A 25,261-nucleotide genomic window follows, 5' to 3' on the forward strand; every position below is an offset into this window, starting at 1 on the left:
TAGAAATTAAAAAGCGACAATTTCATTTTTCTTCTATTTCTTCCATCGTAATACTCCTTATGTTTTTTAATCGATTATTTTAAACTTCTGGTTGAACATCTTGATACTTATTCATTTAGAAAATATTTTGAAAGTAAGTATGTCCACGTGGACATGACCCAAACCCCTACCCCCCTTTACGTGGACAAGCGTGGACCCCTCCCCCTTAAGTTGTCCACGTGGTATGTGAACGGCCCCTTTTTAGAAAGAGTACAAATACCTTCAAATTAAATTAATGCTGAATCAGAAAAGCAAAGTATCTTGGCTGCAAATATTTGATGAGAAAAATCAATTCAATATGACTTAAGCGTCCAAGCGGCAAGTAACAGCATGACAAAAACCTAAAAAATATGGCTTTGTAGCTGACTATTTTCCATGTTTTATAAAGAACAATTCAATAAGCTTCATGCGAAATTAAAAAAAAAAACAGTTTGATGGAATTTACCCATTCGGCTATGGAGATTTTTTTTTTTAAATATATCTTTATTAGTACCAATTCATCATTACATTTATATTACATTAATACATTAAATTAGGTGTTCAGTTCAATAATGAACTTTCAGAGCCCTATAGTTTAATAATCACTAAAATTTATTTATTCGACTTAAATTTGCTGAGCACAATCAAGCATTTTTATAAAGGAGAACATCCTGTAGTGAAAAAAAAAATATTTTAAACTAAAAACTAAAGCTATCCTAAAATTAAACTAATTGTAGAGAGAGCGAATCTCTGCGATGGAAGACTGCATCGATTTGCCTCTGAAGTTGGAGATGATTTTGTTGGCCATCTCTTCGATAGATTCAATGCCTGCAATCCGATGAAGATCTTCGGTGCTGTGCCAAGGTGGAAGCCGCAAAATCATTTTCAGAACCTTGTTCTGAATCCTCTGGATGGCTTTCTTCCTCGTCGCGCAGCAGCTAGACCAAATCGGAACTGCATACATTATCGCGTGTCGGAAGACTTGCTTGTAAATAAGCATCTTATTTTTCAGGCAAAGTCGGGATTTCCTGTTGATGAGAGAATAAAGAGATTTAGTGTATTTATTACATTTAGATTGAATATCTTCAATGTGATTCTTAAAAGAAAGATTCCGATCAAGTGTGAGTCCCAAGTACTTCACGTGATCAGACCATTCTAAAGAAACCCCATTAAAAGTTATGGAATGATTTTCATTAGGTTTTAAAAAATTTGCTCTTGGCTTATGGGGAAATAAAATAAGTTGAGTTTTGGAAGCGTTAGGAGAAATTTTCCACATTTTCAAGTAATTCAAAAAGGAATTTGAATTTTGTTGCAATCTACTGCGTACCACCCGTAAATTTCGACCTTTGGCTGAAAGCAAAGTATCGTCAGCAAATAATCTTCTACCTTTTCCTTCTGGGACATCAGGAAGATCAGAAGTAAAAATATTGTATAAAATAGGCCCAAGTATACTACCCTGAGGGACACCAGTTCTAATGGGTATCCTTTCAGAGCATGAATTTTGATAGCTTACTTGCAAAGTTCGGCTAGTCAAATAATTTTGAATAATTTTGGTGAGATATACAGGAAAATCAAATCGAGCTAATTTAGCTACTAAACCTTTGTGCCAAACACTGTCAAAAGCTTTTTCAATATCAAGAAGAGCAACACCAGTTGAATAACCCTCAGATTTGCTAGCGTTAATCATATTAGTTACACTCAAAAGTTGATGTGTAGTAGAATGTCCATAACGAAAACCAAATTGTTCATCAGGGAAAATAGAATTCTGATTAATGTGAATCATCATTCTATTCAAAATAACTCTCTCAAATAGTTTACTTAAAGAAGGAAGCAAACTAATTGGTCGATAACTTGAAGGCTCTGAAGCACTTTTTCCAGGTTTCAAAATTGGAGTTACTTTGGCATTTTTCCATTTATTGGGAAAATAAGCCAAGTGAAAACATTTATTGAAGATTTTAACTAAAAAATTTAAAGTGCTTTCAGGCATCTTTTTAATAAGAATATAGAAAATCCCATCTTCCCCCGGGGCTTTCATATTTTTAAATTTTTTGAAAATCAATTTAAGTTCATCAATATTTGTCTCACAAGAACTTTCAAACACAATTTGCTTAGAAAGAATATCATCAAATTCTAGGGAAATTTGAGCATCAATTGGACTTACAACGTTTAAATTAAAATCATGAGCAGACTCAAATTGTTGGGCTAATTTTTGAGCTTTTTCTGAATTAGTTAAAAGAAGTTTATCTCCATCTTTCAAAGTAGGAATTGGCTTCTGGGGCTTTTTTAGAATTTTAGTTAATTTCCAAAATGGCTTTGAGTAGGGTTTTATGTCCTCTACTGCTTTAGCAAAATTTTCATTACGAATGAAATTTAAACGACGTTTGATCTCTTTTTGAAGGTCGCAATAAATTAATTTCAAATAAGGATCCCTAGTTCGTTGAAATTGGCGTCGACGAATGTTTTTCAGTCGTATCAAAAACTGAAGATCATCATCAATTAAAGGTTGATTAAATTTATGTTTAACTTTAGGTATTGAAGCGGCTCTAGCATTGACTATTGAAGTTGTCAAATTTTCTACAGCCAAATCAATATCTTCTATTGAATTCAATGGAACGTTTACATCTAAATTACGTTCAATAAAATTCATATATCGCTCCCAGTTAGCCTTTTGAAAATTAAAAGTTGATTTTAAAGGGTTTTCAATGGGACTTTGGGGTAAAGAAAATGTTACTGGAAGGTGGTCTGAATCGAGGTCCGCATGAGTAACTAATTGACTACAATGCTCGCCTAAATCCGTTAGAACCAAATCAATTGTGGAGGGATTTCTAATTGAAGAAAAACAAGTATGCCCATTAGGATATTCAACAGTATAATAACCTGCAGAGCAGTCATTAAACAAAATATTCCCATTTGAATTTGATGAAATATTATTCCAAGATCGGTGTTTTGCATTAAAGTCACCAATAATAAAAAATTCAGATTTATTTCTGGTGAGTTTTTGTAAATCTCCCTTCAAAAAATTTTTCTGTTCACCGCTACATTGAAAAGGCAAATATGCGGCAACAATTATAATTTTCCCCATAGAAGTTTCTAATTCAATTCCAATTGTTTCTAAGACTTTTGTATTGAAAGAAGGAAGAAGTCTAAATTTGAGACGACTATTGATGACAATAGCTACACCCCCACCTTGTCGATCAAGTCGATCATTCCGTAAAATTTTAAAGAAAGCATTGCTTTTCAAGTTATTGTCTGGCTTTAAAAAAGTTTCAGTGATGGCAGCAATATGTATGTTTTGAGTTTTCAAAAATAAAAAGAACTCGTCTTGGTTAGCCAGCAAAGATCTAGCGTTCCAATTCATAATATTTAAACATCTATTTGGATCCATGAGGGAATCGTAAAGTCATAATAATTTTGTTAGCATAATTAAAAGAAGTTTGGAAAGCTTCAAACATTGAATTTGCTTTCAACATAAGTTGCATCATTTCCATTAAATTTTGATGCAAAAATTTTAATTTTTCCTCAGTAATCTCACCCAAATCAACAAAATTGTTAGAATCAGAAGAGGAAGGAGAAGAAAAAGTATTTGAATTTCGGGGATTTTCCCAAGCCTTCGCATGAACGTTGAGACTTGGTTTTTTCCCATTTTTATTAGTTAAACCTGAAGAGGGCAGCCCATTTTCAACCACCTCTGAGAACGATACACAACGAGTCTGTGGCGCAGAATCAGCCCAGGTAACATTAAAATCACTTCGGGTATTACCCAGCCGTGATTCCAATGTAGGCCGAGGCTGACTGCGAACAGGCAGGTTGTTTGTCGGTCTGACGTGTGTAGACGAAAAAGAGGAAGGAGGAGAAGAAACTTTTCTGGAAACTTTGGGGTTTTTCCTAGAAGCAACAATTTTTGCCCTAACGGGACAATCTAGAGAATTCGAGGAATGATTACCTGCGCAATTCGTACACTTAAAAAATTCTGTTTTTGGCTTATCACCACCAAAAAGGCATTTAGATTTTTCATGATCGAATGAGCCGCAAAGCATGCGTCTGGCATTCATTCTACAATTTTTAGTGCCATGACAAAAAGCTTGACAACGACGACATTGCGTAATATTTTGTAAAAAATTGGTATGGGATTTACGAAAAGGTTCAAATTTTACTCGACAATGAAACATAAGACGAGCCTTTTCCAAATTTTTCAAATTATTAACCTGATCCTTTTTAAAATGGATCAAATAAAGTTCAGGAGCAAAACCAACACTACTGGTATTATTCGTGTTGGTTCTTTTCCTCATTTGAATTACTTGAATTGGAGAAAAACCTAACAAAGAATTTAATTCATTTGTGATCTCATCCGGTGTCTGATCGCTGGTGAGACCACGAAGTACAACTTGAAAAGGACGATCACCTCTAGTGTCGTACGTAAAAAATTAGTGTTTTTTATTATTCAAATAATTTAAAATTTTTTGAAAATCATTAAAAGATTCCGCCAATATACGAGCAGTTCCCCTTCGACCGATCTGAAAAGAAATCTTCACATCCTTGACGGAAGTGACGATTTCTTTTCGAAAGGCATTGAAGTCAGGAATCGTGACCGTTATTGGTGGAATCTTTTCGTTTTTAAGAGTATAAGAAGAAGAAGAAGGTTTCTTAGTACTCTTATCAGAATTAAATATGAATATTTCCTCATCACCGATGTTATGAAGGACATCGAATGAATTGGAAATTTCAACTTTTTTGGCAGATGGCCCTGGATTAGGTTCAGCAATCCGTTTTCTTCCGGCCCTTGAGCCGGCCGAAGACTTCCCCATGCTGGAAAGAAAAGAGAAAATATGAATAAAAGAAAATGAAAATAATTTTAGCAGTGAAAAGTGCTGATTGAAATACAGGTAAGGAAAAAATAAATAATGTAAAATGTTCCTGCAGGTACACAGCAACGATACGATGCTCCGGCGTACGTGTTGACGGCTCAACGGTACAGATGGAAGTGAGGCTATGGAGATTGTTATTTTTAACTTTACTGTACTGTTTTATCTAGTCTAACTTTCGCAATTTCAATGAATGCTTATTTTGTCGCACACATTGTATGAATATTTGCAAAATAAACGTAAATTAGAGGAGCAATTTTGAAGCATTCTGTATAAATAGACATATGGGACAGCTTTGCGGGTATATTTCTTATGGGACAGACATGCCTTGGTATTTTTTCATATATGTTGAGAACTAAGTTATGAAAGTTTTTAGTCTAAATTGAAGAACTAACTGTATTTGAACGATTTTTGAGATAAACTGAAAAATGACGAAAATGCATATGGGACAGTCTTGCGAATAGCGGCAGAATAGTTACGACATCAAATGAATTGTCGCTTTTAGGACGTTTATCACCAAAGAGATTGTGTTTCAGTGAAATCTGGAACAAAACATGTAAAAACAGGTGCCAAGCTGTTTGAAATTTCTCATTGTGATATTGAATCAAATGAATGTCGAATTTTAGCTAGATGTCTTCAAAATAGTTTGCAAAAAAACGATGATCTTTAAAAATACCATATTTTATAGCAAATGAATCCACACGGCCGGGTCTAGACTATTTTTTTCAAATTTCTCAAAAAAGAGAATATCTCAACATAATCTATCTAGGTATTATTCTCAAACATAAAAGAGAAAAAAAAAGAAAATTACTTAAAATTTAATGTTTTCATCAAATCACAGCAGCAGTGTTAAAATCGTATCTCTAAGGGTTAAAGAAAAATTGATGTTTAAATTTAAATTTACTCTAATAAATCGTTTGAACGCAAAATCTAAAAATTTTCAAAGAGAAATTTGAGTGTTGATTTGATTCAGCAAATAATCTGAATAAACCTGGATAAACTCCGGAAAAAATCAAATTATATCTGGCCATCCCGGTCAGATTTGACTTTTCTCAAATGCTATATTGGATTTATAAACAAGCCTGGATATATGAACAAAAGTATAAAGCAATCTACAGTGAAATATACACGGATACACCTAAGATCTTTTACTGATTTTTGAGATCTTCTGATGATTTTGTAGCTTTTTCATCATTACTTTTGAATATTTTAGAAATTATCCTACATCAGTTGAAGAGTCTGTTAGTGTATAATATATGAAAATTAAGTATTCGGCATATTCGGCCGAATACTTGGCTCAACTATTTGGTGAGCCGAATATTTGGCCGACCGAATATTCGGTACATGTCTAGTTTTAAGCAAATGAAATAATTGATATTTCTTAAAATATAAATCAAATCGGTCTGCAGTCTTCAACGAAATTATTAAATGAATTAAAATCTCCAATATCAAATACTCATAGACTTTCTTGGATGATGTCACAAAAAGTTGGAATCTTATTTATTCAAGTATTAAAAATGTTGAATTTAATTTCCGTAAAGCGTTGCATTTTTAAAACCGAAATAAAGCTTAGTACATTTTGAAAAGGGACAGTTACAAATGCGTATATCTAAAAACCATTCGTTTGATCGAAATACCTTCTATGAAGAAAATGAAAGTAATCTTATGATAATTCATGTAGAAATTTCGAAAAAAAATCATCGTTTTTGATAAGAAATATGTTTACTTTATTCTTGGTATCTCCATCGGCCGGGCACACATTTTTCAGACATGTTATTATTGATCAGTTTTTTCCACTTCGTCCAATCTGTATTTTGGGTGGATGCGCATTCCTTCTTCAATTTCCGCTACTTTTTGCCCAATACTTCTCTTTTGAAAGAAACTAAGTTCAGGTGTTTCGAAGTTAACAAAACTTGATTATTTTTGTGCCACTCAATGTCTGCTAACAAAATCTGACAAAAACTGAGCTAAACCATCATGAGATTGTATAGGTATAATCGGATAGTTAAGATCGTATACATACAAGAGTACTTTTTTAAAGCTTTCAAAAACAGCGAAAACCAACGATTTCGTTTTGAATTTTGTTGTTTTTTGTGTTGACAGGAGCAGAGTCTTGGCAAATTATTATATTTTTTGCAAAGCAATTAGCAATTACATAGGTACTTGAATCTGCTAGGGACCTTGCCACGAGCAGAAATGTTATAGGATTCAACCACTGGAATTTGTTTGAAGTAGGATTTTTCACAAGTTTGGAGTTAACCATGAGTTGAAATAGTGATCGGCCGTGTTTATGACAGCTCCGCAAAAATTGTCCTGTAAGTTTTTTTTTTGTTATTTTAGTTTGTGAAGTGTTTAGAAGTTGAATTTTCAAATTAGAAAACGTAAAATAGAACCATGTGAACGAGGGCAGAAAGATTTGAAAACAAGTTCTCAAAAAGATTTCCTGTTTTTATTCAGCATGGCGTTACTACATTTCATGAAGTAACTTTTTCCTTCCGGTAAATGAAGGGTTACCAAATCGGTCAACGAAAGAGCCTCAAAATTGGACGGCAGTGAAACCGATGATTTTTTTCTTATCCCGCTACCCTGCTTTAGTGAGCCCGTTCGGATCAATTTTTTTTTTATAAGAATGATCTTACATCTAAAAATATCTCATATATTTATTGCTATTACATTCTTTAATCACTTTTCCTCCTTATAATGTGAACTTCGCATCACGAACTCTACCGGGTTTGTTTTGTTCACAGGGTTGGTTTTGTTCACAGGAACTTAATCATTTACACGTTGTATCACAGGGACCAGACGTACAAGCTCGAGCAAAAATCTTCAAAAAAGTGTGTTGAATTTCAAATGCTGACATCCAAAAAATACGTTGAAAATTGACTTGGAACAGTGCTATCCAGATAACCATTTGGTGGGTATTTCAAATTTGCAACACAAATATACGTGAAAATGTACGTGGAAACATATCGTAGATATTGCAGCAAAACCAGTATATACGTATCATTTTGGAGGCCATATTAAAATATATTGACAGTTCTACACGAACACCACCTTAGCATGAGGCCTCAGCCCTAACCTCAAACCATGGCAGAACACAATCGATTTTTGAGAAGGGGTGCACGATAAACGTGATTTTCCGGTACTAATATCGACAAATTCGCCCTGTGGAAAAGCGTTCGTGTTTTACTTTATTTGGGTGTTCAGGGGTGCCAAGTGCTTTGATATTTGTAAAATGTTTTTTTTTAATTGCATTGTTATTGAAAAACCTTTTCATGATTACTGAGAATTTGCAACTTTCCCGTAGATTTCTATTCGAATGTGAAATTAAACGCATCATTTATCTGAACGGAATGACAACTTACTGTATCGTACATTTAAACGATGTAGTGAATTATGTGGATATATTTAAAATAATCAGAGCATGTAGGCGATTTTTTTCAAAGTCAACATAGACGGGGCATTGATTAATTTACATGTATGTAACAGTGAATGATTTTGCATTCGTTTAGAATTTAGAAACAATTCTTTTTTAATCTACCAAGCAGTACATGAAAATATATTTCAGATGTTTTGTATTCACCTTGAAAATTCATTAGCAAAAAATTACTTATCTTCATCCTTTCATTGACGCCCCGTAATGAATTGAAACGTTTAGTTGTTGATAGTTAAAAACTTTAATCAATTCAGAAATATTATAATTAGTTTTAAACAAGCAAATGTTGATTTTAGTAACGCACTAGCATCACTGGTGAGGCCGCCAGCAAATCAAAATTTGAGGTTATGGCTGAGGAATTGCGAGCTTATTTTCTGTTTTTCAGTTTACAAGTTTTGTTTAAATAGCGAGATATGTCATTGTTTCAGTCAAAAATATATTCACGAAATTTAAACAAATATTAGAACAAACATTTATGCTATCACAGAGTGAGTAATGCTTTTGAAACATACTTACGATATGGGATACAGCATCGGCCTGGATTTCGAGTAGAAATGTGTCGCCGCCGAGCTCAATGTGAAAACTCTGGGAAGAATTTTTATTACCAGCACATACCTTAGTACTTTTGTATCGCTGAACTAATCGACTGTAGGTACCACTCTTCCGACATTTTATATTTTTTCTTTTTTAAATTTAATCTCTCATTTTAGCAATCTTGTTTGATAGAAAAATGTACTTTCCACTAAGATCTAACACCTGGTTGTTATGATAATATAAATCGTATTTCATGTTAGGAAAATCCTAATTTCGAATTATTTTATGCACAGCACATAAAAATCTGTCAATCACGGCTGATCATCGTATATCGGTCGTTTCACGATTTTTTTTGCGAATTGTCGTACACAAAGGTCGAGTTCATATGTACATAAATACGAGTCTCTCTTCTTGTCGTAATAAAATCATGCAATGCATTTAAATACGATAAAGAATATGTATGGGCCGCACATTGTAGGTGCAGATATACGAAAATTAGTTTAAATAACATTCTGTTCGATATAATCTGTAAAATAAAATACGACTTCTGGTTGTTTGGGCATCTAATGCGCCGTTCAAAAGTTACAAATCAATTTTTAAAGTGCCCAGTTTTCGAAAAGGCGTAATCGTATATAAACTTGTTAATAACACTTGTTTACAGCATTTTTTAACTAAGTACACTGAAGATCGTTTTTTATGTAGAATCAGGCGCTGAATCTGAAAATTATGTTTATTTAAAAAAATCTCAAATAATAAAAAAATCGGTAAAAACGCAATTTTTTGGGGAATTTTTTTTAACAATACTTTAAGACTCGATGGTAACGTTTTAAAAATCTTATTTTCTTTTGACCTAAAAACAAAAATTTCAAGTAATTATTTATCCAACCCCGTTAAAAATTGTAGAAGTTATGGTTAATTTACTACAAAAGAAATATTTGAATTTTTAAATAATTTAACGAACCGCACTGTACAGCAGACCGTAATAACTCTGCTGTATACTGTGATTCGTTAAACTTTTTTCCAAAGTTAAACAGAACTGTTGGAGTAAAGTAAACATAACTTCTACAATTTCAAACCGATTTTGATAAATTACCATTTGGAGGCCTTTAAAAGTAAAAATATTAAAAATCCTAATATATCGAAAGTTTTATTCACAACTTGTCTATTGCGTCACAGGACACGATAGGAGTTTCACTTAAAAACATTCAGGAGTTCAGGAGCACAGGTTTTTTTTTGGCCACATCACTTACCAAGGTAATTTCACATACCACATTACCCTAACATCAACGTGAGATTTGTGGAGGGATGGCGTACATCACAGGTGCTGCACTTCCTTTCCTCTATCCACCACTTTAAGCTTATCGGAGAAACATTTGCGGGACATTTCAGCCATCTACACAGTTTTTCGCCAAAGTCCCATTTCTAAATGATCTAAGTTTTAAAATAATAAATCGTTGAACAATGTTTATGGTGCTGCCGCCCTGCGAGATGGGATCCAAGCTTTGCAGCTTTCCACACAAGCATTGCAGCTTTCCACACAAGCATTGCAGCTTTGCATTCAAGCTTTGAGTGGAAGCACATCATCACACTAATATTTTGAAAATCAAGCGTAACTTCATTCACACAATGTTTATGTTTATATTGATTACAACAATGCAATTTGCAGTGGTGCATGTGTGTGCGTGAAAAAAATTCAAACTCGAGCTAGGATCTCAACCCGTCAACCCTCATTTGGCGCTAGTGTTTTGTCGCCAGAATTCTGTGGAAGCCGATAGCGCCTGGTTTTGTCTAGGCAAAATCTGAATCCTTAATAAAATGAAGAATAATGAATAGATTCAATATCTATTTTTGCTTTTCATGTAGGTTTATCAGTTTATCAGTTATCATTGATCGATTAAAGCTGTTCAATTATAAAATTTTGACTCGCCATAACTAGAGGTGATAGAAATCAATTATTGAAATATAGGCACCAAAAATGCTGTTCCCTTGTGAAAAACCACCTTGAGTGCATGGATTCACCGGAGTTTCACCGAGATTTGTGCTAAATTGCATTGCTCAGACTGCCGAGTTAGCAAATTTTCGATGCAGCTCACCACATACCCGACACCATGGTTTCGTGTGAACTGTTTAAAATGAATGGATTCATTGTAATTAAATGTGTGTTTTATGTTCATACGCCATTAATAAGAACCTTCGGAAAATCAAGAGTCAATTCCAACGCGGCGCCTCTGTCTCAAACCGAATCTGTAGAAATCGAAAGTCAGGGGCATTTCCATCGACCAACTAAGGGCTGCCGGTCACCGCCATACCATTGGATAATATCCCACAGGGTAGCCGAGTTATAGACCTTCTTGCTACTGCCGACTTTCTAGCCATGTGACGTGAGAGGTTACGTATTAGGGAGAAGGTCCCGCGACCGGAACCGGGAAACCGAGGGGGAAGACCTTCTTCCATAATCGGTATCATCAGATCACGGCTATAAAAACACCGACAACAACAGAAAACGGCCTAACGGTCTGGATGATGTGGTGCGAGCAATTATATAAAAGAGGTCCAAACAAGCAGCTCCCAGGCAGTTATACAGGTACAGGGAGGTAGTAGATCAGCTGCATTTTCTTCTGGTACCACACCGAGACTAGACCGATCATCAAGTGGCAAATGGCCGAGCCGGGGAGAAATGTTGGGAATTGGATTGGAGTCAATTGTTGCACGTACCTGGTATTGAAATTCCTGACGTTAGGAGTTTCTCCGGCAAATCTTGAACCGATCGTGGGGCCACGATGTCTTCCGGATGATGTGACGATGGCGCTGCAAATGGAAGAAAAATGGAAAACGGCTATAAATTACCTTTATCATGATTTGGGATCATTTATTGATAATACTTTGGAGTAGGAGCTGTTTGGAAAATTATTTCCTTCGGAAATCGAAAATAGAATTAAACTTATAGAGGACAGTGTAGGTTTAAGTATTTTTACGTTAAAGAAATACATATCTACTATTATTTACTCAATTGTTAGAAAGGCTATTCGCCTATCGTATGTAAACACTTGAATGAAAGTCGTACGTCCAGGCTCTTAAATTTATTGACACGCGATATAATTCTCGAATTGCCTGCTTGTAATCGGATTATCAAATAAATAATCCGCAATAAACTTTCCTTTCACAAACGAACACATCAAAGGTGTGTTGTTTTCGCAGCAAAATCAACAGGAATTTTATGTGAATATGATGAAGTAACGACGAAACACCTGTAAATTAGCCTTAGCAAAGTGTGGTGGTTGCTTCTTCTGCGCCGACAAGATTGCTGGGCGGCTTCCTCAAAAGGGCCCCCGAAAATGACTTAATATGATCGAGCGGCCTGAATCACCTGAATTCTGCTCTCCCCAGAAAAAGGGATCGTAAATTATATATTAATTTGGAACTTCTCTGCCCCGCCAGGCAAGCAAGGGCCCTCAAAGTGTGACCATCATTTCCATAAATTGTGGTAATCAGATCATCGTAAAAATGCGGCGCTAGTTTTTGAAGTGTGAGTCCCAATTGGCATGTTCAAATTTTTTTTTTCAGTGATCGAGCACTGGGATTGGAGCTGTTCAAGGTCTATAAATGTCTATATCACCTTAAACAAATATTGATTTGTTATTTCTATCGACGACATTCGAAAGTGATAAAATGTTGCGTAAATTAAAATGACAAAATAAAAGCTTTGAAAAATGAAAGTACATCCAAAGTTCACATATAGGTTTACTTTACTGCTATTTGAGAATTTGAGATGAAGATTCAAGTTTCGACGTTCAGATTCCATAATTCAAAATTTAGATTTGGATATCGATAAGATTCCAATCTTCGATCAAGTTTTTAATTCAGGGGGGGGGGGTGCTTTTGGGGGTTAACCCCCTCCCATGAGGGTTAAAAAATGTCAAGCAAAATGTTCTTCTTTAAAATCAAAATTTAAAATTCTTAGTCAAATTTTGATAAACGACTAAAGTGAATAGAGATTAACAGTCTCGACTCAGAACTAAAGCCAAAACCTCAAAATTTATCCCAGATTCACAATTCCACTTCAGTTGAAAAAAAAAAATTAAAGCCTGTACTCGCAAAACGCTATCAAAAGAAAGTTGGTGAATTAACTTTATAGTCCTCAGTCCCGATTGTCGAATTTGCATTAAGATTAGACTTAGTAAAATAGTCAGATTACCCTGATTTTGCCCGAACGTTTTCACTTTATTTGCCAAGTCAAGGAAAATTTAAATTGCGTGATTGTTATTATGTATTTTGCTTCCAAATCAATTTTTTGAGCAAATTTTATACAAATAAACTTTGTGAAATGTTATGATAAATAAAACAATTTTCGAGTTTTATAAGTACTTTCTGATTTTAATTGTAAAATTCCCAAATTTGCCTGGATATTGCCCAGATATTGGGTTGTCACTTTGAAATCGAATGCTCAGATTTTGCAAGGTTTTTAGATATAATAGCCATGGATTAAAGCTTAGTTCTTTTAGAAATGGGACAGTTACGAATGCCTGTATCTCAAAAACTATTCGTTTGAACGAAATAGTTTCTATGAAGAAAATGAAGGTAATGTTATGATCTTTCATGAAAAAATTTGAAAAAAAATATTTACTGTTTTTTGTTAAGGAAATTTCTACTTTATTTTTGGTATCTCCCATTGGCCGGCGCACACTTTTCTCAGTCATGGTATTGATCAGTTTCTTCAACTTATACTTCGTAAAATCTATATTTTAGGTGGCTTCACCTTCCTTCTTCAATTTCTGATACTTTTCGGTCCAATACTTCTCTTTTAAAAGAAACTGGAAGCATTTCAGTGAATATACAGTTGTTTCGAAATGAACAAATTTGATTATTTTTGATCACATTTTTTAACGTTTTTTTTTTGTACCGGTTTAACAGCTTAAGAGCTTTGGAACTATCAAAAAATGGTTGTTTGAGGTTGGGTTTCAATGAGTCATCACTAGGCAACACTTTCAGCTTATCGGAGAAAATTGTTTTGGACATTTCAGCGATCTACCCTTAGTTTTTCGTTTATTGAAAATTAAAAAGGCTGGTATGAGACTTGACTTCCTTGATGACCCTTAACCGTTGTTGCCGATCATGTGCTTCACTCCAATACTTGATTTGAACTTTGTGGACATTATTGACAGTGTTTGCATACTTATCCACCACAAAAACTCAGTAATTCTTTGAATAATCAACGGTTTTGTCAGCTATCAATTTGATAATGACGAATTTTAAAGGAAACTGTGCAAAATTATTTTTTTCTTTTTCTCTTGCATCGTACATATCTCAAAAACGAGTAAATTTTAAATTTTGAAAAAAATAGGTCGAATAGTACTTTTTACAGGCAACAAAATGCTGTCAAAATTTTTAATATCCAATAACTAGTTAACGAGCTATTAGCAAATGAAAGTGTCCCATTTCTAAAAGAACTAAGCTTTAGTGCGCAAAATATCTTATAAGCTTAAGTTTGAATCATTTCCGATGTTCTGGTGAAAATTTTATTTATAAATCAACATTTTTGGTCTGTTATGGGATCGTGGAATCTGTATCCAGCTTATTATTCCTGATTATTAGTTCAGATGATCGTTGGGAAAAAAAACTGATTCGAATCTTGGTTTTGCATTTGGAACTGAAATAAAATTGAATTGGGAATTTGGGAATTTGGGAAAATGGGAAATTATGTTCGAAACTCATCATTCCGGAATATTAAAAGGAAATATTTAAATTTTAAACCATTTGAAATGTAAACTCTTATCATATGCACTTATAATGGTGATTTCGAATTTAAATATCAGAGTTTCATCATTTGGTATTTTCATATAAATTTCCTAGTTGAATTAAAAATAAACATTTGAAGATATTATTGAATGAATTCATATAGATAATCAAAGATTAAAATTTAAAATAAAAGATTTCTGGTTAAGCATTCTTTTATAAAATGCCTTTTTAGGTTTATAATTATTGGGAATTTTTTGTTTATAATTTAGATTCAGGAAACGATTTCGAATTAGGAATTCCTAATTTTTTTCATCTTCAAAATGGAGAGGAAGTAAATTTCAAAATTGAACAAAAAAAAAACAAAATAATAAAATAAAATAAAATAAAATAAAATAAAATAAAATAAAATAAAATAAAATAAACAGCAGTTAGTGCAAAACTCTTGGAGAACTAGATTGCCTACTTATCATCGAAAACGCTTTTTGTTAACAAATTGCGGACAAAGTATAAGAATTGTCGTTCTTTCATTTTTGCGAATGAGCTACTCTTAGAGACATAACTCAAATGATTTAAAATTAATCATGAAACTCTACAAAATTGAACACAACACTTCCGGTGGCTCAAAGATACTAAATTTGTAACTTTTGGTCCAGTGAATTCTGCGATATAGAATTCTGAATTAATGTTGCCGAACAACAATAGAAATCGAAAGATGGACAATGATGCTGCATAAATTATGGGGCTGAATTTTTTTTAACATCACTTTAAAATTTGAACTACAAAAACATATGAAATTTTGCCTTCATTCAATTCCCCAGGCCCTGCACTGTTCTCCTGTTCCTGTTCCTCCTTCTCCTTAGCCTTTTGTCTTAGACTGGCTTACTCTTGGAAAATATTCATATTTTTTAAATATCAAAAATTCATCTCAAATTACAACAAAAACTATAAATTTACTAAGGAAGGAAAAAAGTTGAACTCCCACACAGATCGACTTATTTGCTTCTAATCGCAATTAGGAAGGATGTTTGTTTGCGAGCCTTTGAAAAAATGAATATTTTAAGATTTAGAAATTAAATTTTGACTTACATTTGAAATTTTCAAAAACAAACCAAGTTGTTCCCAATTTGAAACTCAACTTATAAGTTTTTAAACGTAGAAAAAAGTTTTGAGATATTTTAACTTTAGATTTAGTTATTGATGATAATGTGGAAAATGTTTTATGTTGATCAATGCTACCCCGGTGATCAATGTTACCCCGGTTTACGGTAATGAATTTAATGGGCTAAACTCAATACAAAAATAACAAACTTTAATTCAAATTATCGATCAAAGATTTAGATTTCAGGTTACGATTAATTATTCAGATTTCAATTTCGGCAAATCTTATATACACATTAGGGTGGCAACGAATGCTTTGAAAAAAATTAATGGAGGAATATGATTCATTTTGAAGATTATAACTGACATATATCCGACCTGTGCAAAATTTCAGCTCAATCGTAGCTTTATTTAAGGGTGCTTCAAAGCGCTCAAAGTCTCATTTTTGTCCCCCAAAAATCGCCAAAGAGAGACCAAAGGAAAGTTTTTCAATGATGCCAAATTGCTTATAAATTCATGACAAGTCAAAATCTGCTGTTATTTAAAAAAAAAAAATTTTTTTAGATAAAACTAGATCCAGACGTTTGATGCACTTTTAAGTCATTTGATTTTACCGATTTCCATTGGTCCCCCATTAAGTGATTTTTTAATTTAACACATTGCGGACAAAATACGAGATATCTCGTTTTTTCGCTTGACGCGAGTGCACTTCTTTGAGAAGTATGACTCATGTGATTTATTTTATAAAGAAACTTTACTCTACATAACTGTGTACAACATTTTTGATAACTCAGAAATAATAAATTTGTAGAAATAGATCCAGTCATTTTTGAAATTGAGAGTCCCAAATTTTGGTGTTTTCTGGCTTAGATTTCCTCGCGGTCCTTAATGTGTGAATGTCGATTTTTAACAAAAAGGAAATTTTCGAGATAACACCAGACACATTTCATCGTGACGTGAAATCGCTTTTCCGGACTTTTTTGCACTATTATCATTCTAGAAGTCATCTAATTGAATTGAATTTTCTTCCAAATGAATATAATTTGGTCATTAAAAAAATTTAAGTTGTTTTTGTTGTGATAGATTACTTTTGTGACGTGAATTCACGCTAGAATTGACCATTTTTTGACTTCAGTACATACAACTTTGATTTCCAGTTCTCTTTGTGGAAAAAGAAAATCGGTGGCTTCAAATGAGTTGTAGAAAAAACAACTATACCCACAATTTAATGTACGTAGCTTTTCGATTGAACAACAATGAACGAAGTTATGCTTATTTGAAGTTGTGACGTGAATTCACTCCGTTTTTAACAGAACAGGATAGCTGATTGAATTCACGTCACGAAATATAAAGTTATACTGAACCATCCTTTAGAGCCTTCAAATTTTATGTGCACTTTAAAAAACGATATTTTGTTGTTCCGACTTTTACAATCATAAATTTTCAGTATCTGCTCCTAACTTTTTCCTTATTTCGATTGGCACTTGTATAGCAACATATTGAGGCATCATTCGCATCATACGTTAAAATTACTACTGTCTTCATTTTAAGATTCACCAAAAAAAAAAAAACAATTTTTTAATTTTTAAAAATCTTTTTGTATTTTTATTTGAAAATATTTAATGATCTTTTTTAAAAATTATGCTCGATTTTTTAAAATACGACCATCTGGAGGGTCAAAACAGCATTCAGAGCATATTTTCCATACAAAATTTTACAAAAAATAAAATTTCGTGACGTGAATTCACTCATTCGCGCTGTTGTAACTCGGCTAAATTCCAACCGATTTCTATAAAATTTAGAATATGTTAAATTTTATATGTTGAAGAATTGTCTTATCTTTTTCAAAGATCTCATTTTTTTTATGTTAGAAAATGTCAAAATGTCTCGTAAAATTTAAAAGTTTCCTATTTTTGTGACGCGAATTCACTCATTTGCCATTTTTTTTGTTCGCTTTTAAAAACAACTACATTGGATATAAACAAATTCTTTTTTTTTTACAAAATGGAGCTTTCCAAATCTTATAAAACATATGTAAAATTTTTTTTTCTTTTTTTTCCGTTGGTTTTGTGTGATTTGAATTATCAAAATTATAGACAAGTTTGAGATTGTTTGATACGCGTACGAATAAAAATCACTTTTGAGCGTTTTATATATCTTTGCTATCTGAGCTACAATTTTGAACAGGTGACAATCTACAAGATGTATATGATCGGTTTGCGAAATTCGAGATGACTCATTTGGCTGCCATCCGAATATTCACAAAATTGATCGTACACCCAAGGTAGACGCATACAGATCTTCAACATTGCATTTCCACAACTTTTCACTGCAATCATATTTTTTCTTCGAATATTCTTTTCCAGTTATAGCTTCGAGATAGGAGAAAGAAAGACTGCCTAGAGTTTTGGAACCATTTATTTTTAATTATATTCGGAGAAAATTAGTGGGACTTGATAGTTTAGTTATAAATAGTGAACCTTCACGCCATGAGCTGTCTTTAACCAACACACAAAAAAGTAGTTTCCAAATGTAAATATTCATGAGATACTTTTTGACACTTTTGTTTCCTTAGAGGCGTTTATTCACGAATGTTTACCTAAATACCAGTCTTGGATATTTTACAGAAACTTCATATATTCGATTTATAGGGAAAGCATGATTTATGTAAAGAAATAAATGCATTTTCAATTCCCCGAGACTATCTCGTGTCAAAAAAAGAAGATTTTTGACAAATGAGTAGAGGAGTGCCCATGAATGATAAACGAATTCTTTTTTTTTTTCAGAATTCCCAGGTTTAGGGATTCGCTCTCCCATCACTGTCAGATGTCTCTTGAATGTTTTGAATGACACATTGTTAGACTGTTGTCTAAACATACTGTGTGATGATGAGCGAACATGCAGTGAGCGATGATTGAGGTCGTCACCCTACCACATAGGTATATTCACCACACAAATCAAAACATAAATCACTCGACACTAGCTGACCCATATCGAGCTCCAGCAGGGTGGTGATTCTAAGGAATTCCGATTAATCCGAGCCCCAATTTCTCACCTCCTAGCTACATTAGTCTTCAACGCTTTCAACGGCGATGATGTGGGGAGGTATTTTCTCAGGAGGAAGAAAGAGAAAAAAACACGTCTCTTCTTACCAACAACAGACAAAATTGACGTATAGCCTATTTGCATATCTCCGGCACACAATCGGCCGAGCCTCGTCAACTTGCCACAACGACGACGACGACGTGGACCCTTCGAGTGACGGAAAACCGCGATCAAAACAGAGCCTAAGCGATCGATTAAATCCGCCCGAGGAGGAAATTATAGAGTTTCGATAAGCCGCGCGCAAAAATACTCTTGGCACCTTTAACCTCATGCTGTGCTGCGCTCATATGAGCGCGCAGGCTATCCTCTACTCTACGGCCATGCGGTCTTTATCGCTTATTCCGGGACGCTCGCTAGTCTATTATTGTGGCCACCAACACCAGAGATCACAGGTAGATATCCCGGCGGGTTTTCGTTGATCGGTTCCGTAATCGGTCAGATTCCTCCTTCAGTCAGTCAGTCGGTTCATTCATAAGCAAAGCTGGGCGCGCGTCGGACGGCGGCCGCAACCTCAAATTACGGCTCATATATAGTAAAGTATCACCGGAGGTCGGTATCAAATCCGCGAGATTGGGGGACGAAAGGTCTAACAGTTGCCCATTTCTCGCGCCCAAACAGCGAGCGAGGGTCGAAACGTTCCAGTAGATATCGCTGATTTTGATGATGTGAGCATAATGTTCGAATGAAAGCACAACAAAATTGCAACGAGGAATCAACGGGAATGTCTGTAAAAATGGCAATAAGTTTAAACAGTCCTTTGAAGTTAACCAGATGAGGATTGTAATACAGACAATTGATTGGCAATATATTGTCAATTTTCGTAGCTTTCAAAATCTCAACTTCTATTTTGCTTTTCGAAAGGCCCAAGATCTGTTCATTCATAAAACATGGTAGAAATTTCTAAAATTTTATGAAAATTAAAATTCTCATGATTCCGTACATATTTAGTTTACTGTTAAATAACGGTTTTTCTATTTTTGAGGAAAAATAATACTGCATGGTGAGGGCAATGACTTTTATGTCGTCAGCAAAAAAAAAGTATTTCAATGTTGTAACCTTAGTTTTCATATTCAATTTTTTTTATTTTTGCAAATTTTTTATCCCACTAAAATTAAAATAAAAGAAGAATTTCGAAGCTCATAGGTTAAAACAAATAGAAGATTCATAAACATTTTTTCTTGACCATTTTAGGAATATAAGGGAAAAAGTGACAATTTAAAAATATAAAAAATTCCCTAACTCAATATTCTAAGTAGCTTACTACCACACACTTCCTACATACATGCATATTACTGTTAGCATCTATTTTACCAGGCCCGTGCGAAGGACCCGTTCATGGGGAGTCCTAAATTTTACTGATAAAATTAATTAAAACTTCCAAAACAAATCACGACGAAAGATTCAAATCAATGATATATTCGGTAAGTCATTGATAGATTTATTAAAACGATGTTTCTCATTGTAAACTAGAAATTTGCTTCAAATTTTTTTCTAAGCAGTCTTGTTTTAAAATAAGAAATAAATATTACCTAAACACAGATTTAGAAAAAAAATAGAATTTTAAAATAAATGTCAGATCAGGTAAATCATTAACCATGATGAATTGGTAGGAAAATAATAATAATTGGTATTTATTATTCATCTTAATTTACACTTCTATTCTTCATTTTCAACTGAAGGGTTGCGTGGAAATTCCGATATAGTGTTTCGAAATCTCGATTTTTTGTACCCTAAAAAGTCACCAAAGGGGGGCCAAAGAAAATCGAGAAATTCTAAATTTTGTGTTTCGTATTTCAAAAATCTAAAAATGCCCAAATGTTATACATTAAGAAAACTTTCCAATTCAGTTTTTGAAAGTTTTCTACTGCAACTGGAAAAACTTTGGCAGTTGATTGATTGAAAAGTACGGGTTTACACAACTTTTTAAAAAAAATTGTGGCCATGATTTAAAAAAAATCTTTAAAAAGGTCCGTATGTGCTACATATAGCTTCTAACTTCAGCTTGTGTGCTGCTAATTTTTGCATGGACAGAAAGAAGAACCTTTGACGGTTCATTTTCACCAAAAATTGGAATGTTTTGTCGGTACCCCCATAAAAATTTATTTTTTCATTTTTTTTATTCTGGTTATTTTTTAATTTTTTTAAATTTTTAGTGTTTTATAATTTCAGAGGTGCTAATTCTTTTAGTTTTAACTTTCAATACTTCTAAATTGAACTGGTAACTCATCAATGTCATCAAAAACTTTGAAAAATTTTCATTTTTTTTAAACTAGTTACAGAGCTGTCTGAACCTAAAAAATGCTTAAGAAGTATTTATTCTATTCCTAAAATTTTAAAAATTGGCTGGCAAATTCTGTCAGCAGTCTGAGAGGGTCAAATTATCTGAAAATATTAGAATTATATGAAATAATATGAATCCATTTGAGTCCTCCACACTGGAGGAAATTTTATTAAAAAATGCTCAATGATTCAGAGAATCCGTAAACACTAGGAAACACTTGAACCTTTTTAGGATAACGCTTATCGTGATGCGATCTGGAGTAGAAACGTTTGCCGGTTTGCCTAAATTTAAGCTTAGAAAAAAGAATAATAAGATAATGAATATTGAAAATCAGTTTTTAAACTTCACCTGAGTTAAATATCTCTAAATTACATCCGCACTTCAGACTCAATGCAAATCGCTGCAGCAGTTCAAATTAGCTTGAATTTTGCTTGTTACTGTCTTTCGATACAATGATCATTATAAGCCTGGAGTTTCCTTTAACTTTTTTTATTTATATTATTTTCTAGCCGAGGTTTGCTGTTCTCTATGATACTTTCATTTTATTCAAAGAGCAATCATTACTGTAAATGTTAAATAATCCTAGCTTCTACGATTGCCACTATATTATTTAAATAATCTCTTGAATTCTTTGTTAAAAAATTGAATTTTATAGTTTTTCTGAAATAATTTGATTAAATGGATGAATCTAGTCTAAAACTGTAATAAATTTGAATTTTTTTCCGAAAAAAATGAATTAATTTTTTTTTGTCTTTTTTTAATTTACAAAAATTAACAGTGCTGTTGGCAAAACTTGATTGCAAATGATCGACAGCAAGATAACCTGCAGCGCGTGAGATTCATCATATTTTTCTCATCCCTTACTTATTTTAGTTATTCTACTGCACACTGACTGAAGTTCTTCTTTATTATTAAATGAAACCTTAATGAAGCACTAATGTTACAGCAGTAAAACAATCACAATTTCTACCGTTTTTTCCAAATTATGGTAAAAACTATAGAAATCATTGGTTTGAATAAACCATAGAAATCCATAAAAAAAAAATTAATAAAACGCATTGATCTGGTCTAAATCTGTCGATGATTTTTTTTAAACCAGAGTTAGTTTTCTCAGAACACATATGAAGATAAATTCATGTTACATTTAAATAACACCAATTATAACAAGGATATTCCAAGTAATAACATTTCAAATAAAATCTTCATAAAAAAATAAGTTTTTCAGAAAATCCAAATCACTTATCTTTCCAGGCACTGACATTTTTTATTGTTTCAGAATTGTTTCAGAATTGCAAAAACTTGAATAAAAAAAATTTCAATGAAAAAAGTTACTGTCTCATTGCACTGGAATAATTCCACACATAAAAATGTCTCAATATGGGCTACAAATCTAAAGAAAAAAAAAACGTATGGGGACTCACCGACCAAATATTTTAATTTTACTTGAAAATGGTTCAGAAAAGGCTAAATTTTCAATTTCTTAAAAAAATAGAGTTACTGTGTTTTTTCTTTAAAACATCTTCTATGAACACACCGTGAAATGATTGTAGCTGAAAATTGTCGGAAAGATTGACATTATAAGCTTTAAAAAACTATAAATTTTATAAAAAATGGTTGAGGAACAAGAGTGTTTTAGCGAAAAAGGTGTTTTGTACAAAGTATCAGTATGTGTAGTGTTAAGTGTATTTGAAATATGGTTCAACTTTTCTGACAAAAAACTAACTTTAAATATTTCAAATTTGTTTTTAAATTTTTCAAAAGTTATGTCTCAAAAATGAATCACAAATGAAATTTTCATCTGGTCGTACAATCGTTAGGTAATTAAAAAAAACCCTCTTGCAAATTTTAATGCAAAAATAAGACTCTAATAATATAATTCCTTGGAGGTGGAATTAACGATATGAGATTTTATGCAGGACCGGCTTTAACGAGTTAAACAACCGTATTGCATATGTCTGAAGGAAACCAAATAACACATATCCTATATTCTATCACAAGACAAAGCAGGATGGAAACAATCAGCCAGCATGGATATTGTCGAAAGATGTATCGAGCACTTTGTGTGTATGTAAACCGGCATTAAAATAATAAAAACATTCTTTGTTTCCAAACGACGACAAATAGAAAACCCGGCCGGCAATAGAAAACAGTTTCTAGTTTCCCGTTAAAGTCTGTTTCACATAGAATCTGGTCGCATCTTTTCATTTACTGCAGCGCCCCTAGTTGTCACATCGCGAATCTATTGACAGTGTTTTGATCCGGACGGTTTGTTTACTAAGTGGTGAAAATTTCATCAAGATTGAAGCAGTCAGTCAAAAGTTATCGACGGTGGAACGCGAAAGGCGAGAGCAAATTCTGCCCACTCGCGTAGAGAAACCGACCGGTCAGAGGTAAAGATCGAGAAATTCCTGAAATATCCAAAATCGACTGGAAATTCGGTGCTGCAACGTTACCGGGAGACCCTTACGGTGGATCGAGCAAAACAAACCAGGCGTAAAAGTGGAACATATGACCGGAAGCTGCGAGCAAAGGTAATTCGATAAGGTCCCAATAATCCTGGAATCTCCTTACGTAATTTGGCGAAAAAGTTCAAGACGAACCACAGTACAGCTCGAAAAATTTGTTTGTGAGAAGGCTTGCGGTCGTATCATGCAAGCAAACACCCCAACAGGACGCTGAAACAAAACCTGGTTGCCAAAACCAGGGCAAGGAAGTTGTACGAGAAAGTGTTGACCAAGTATAATGGATGCATTTTGATGGACGACGAAATTTATGTCAAAATGGTATGTTGCGGGTAGATTCAAGTTTGTTTTCGCAGATAAATTTGCTCGTCAGTTGATGATTTGGCAAGGGATCTGTAGTTGTGGGAAGAAGACTAAGATTTTTATCACTGGGGACACAATGAATGGAAATGTTTACAAAAAAGAATGTCTCCAGGAAAGGGTTTTGCCATTCATTCGGTCCCACAAAGGTCCGGTGAAGTTCTGGCCGAACCAGGCAAGATGCCACTACAGCCGGGATGTCGTTAAGTGGTATAAGGAGAACAAGATCGATTTTGTTGAAAAAAGTTTCAATCCACCAAACTGTCCGGATTTTCGTCCCATCGAGAAATATTGGGCAATAGTTAAGGGCAAACTAAAGAAATGTGGCAGAACCATGAAAAACCCCGCTCAAATGGAAAATTGGTGGAACAAGATGGTTAATGAGGTTACCAGCACTACTGTGCAGAAAATGATGGGTGGTATCACAAAAGAAGTTCGAAAATTCATCCGAAGAGCTGACGAATGATTTTTATGTATTTTTTTTCCTTAAAGTGCAATAAAAACCCTACAGGATGACATTTTCACTTTTGTTGTACGTCATTTTGCGGAGAAATGATCTATTTTATCCGACCAGATTCTATGTGGAACAGACTTTACCACCCCATTCCCCTCCCATTCTCATCCCTTTCCCATCAAAGACAAAGTGCGTTATTTCGGTAATCGGCAGTGGCAGAAAGATTATTAAAATAAACTTTCGTTTGCTAACCGACTCAGATGATGCACTGGGTAAGATATCGGACTGGCAAGCCGAAATGAGATTTTGCAGTGAGTTCGATTCTCACTATATATTTTTTTGGGATGAATTATCCAATAGGATGGAAATCCGATTACATGTTTTTCTTGTTTCGCTTGAATGTAGTGTTCATGCATCATTTTGCTCGAGCCTTTTTGCCAGTAGTGCTTTTCCAATCATATTATCTTTGGGGCAGTACACTTTTTAACGCATTTTCAGCATAGAGATTTGCTGAATAGGCATTGGATTTTTGCAACCTCTTCTATGGGTGTAATAAGTAGCATCAAGTGAGAACACTTCCATCGGCCTACCCATATAGTAGTGCACATAAGCATAAAGCTTAGTTCTTTTAGAAATGGGACACTTTCATTTGCTAATAGCTCGTTAACTAGTTATTGGATATTGAAAATTTTGACAGCATTTTGTTGCCTGTAAAAAGTACTATTCGCCCTATTTTTTTCAAAATTTAAAATTTACGTGTTTTTGAGATATGTACGATGCAAGAGAAAAAGAAAAAAATAATTTTGCACAGTTTCCTTGAAAATACGTCATTATCAAATTGATAGCTGACAACACCGTTGATTATTCAAAGAATTACTGAGTTTTTGTGGTGGATAAGTATGCAAACACTATCAA

At 33.6% G+C, this 25,261-nt stretch overlaps 1 protein-coding gene across 1 annotated transcript in view; it reads right to left on the reverse strand.

Moving 5' to 3' along the window:
* Positions 1 to 25,261, reverse strand: part of LOC129758418 (uncharacterized) — a 78,008-nt gene that overhangs the window by 42,511 nt on the left and 10,236 nt on the right. Inside the window, exon 2 of the mRNA XM_055755916.1 lies at positions 11,566 to 11,658. Coding sequence (XP_055611891.1) covers positions 11,566 to 11,658 — 93 coding nt within the window. The remainder of the gene's footprint in view (positions 1 to 11,565; positions 11,659 to 25,261) is intronic.

The sequence above is a fragment of the Uranotaenia lowii genome, chromosome 3 (genome assembly GCF_029784155.1).
Source record: "Uranotaenia lowii strain MFRU-FL chromosome 3, ASM2978415v1, whole genome shotgun sequence".
In the NCBI taxonomy this organism is placed as follows: domain Eukaryota; kingdom Metazoa; phylum Arthropoda; class Insecta; order Diptera; family Culicidae; genus Uranotaenia; species Uranotaenia lowii.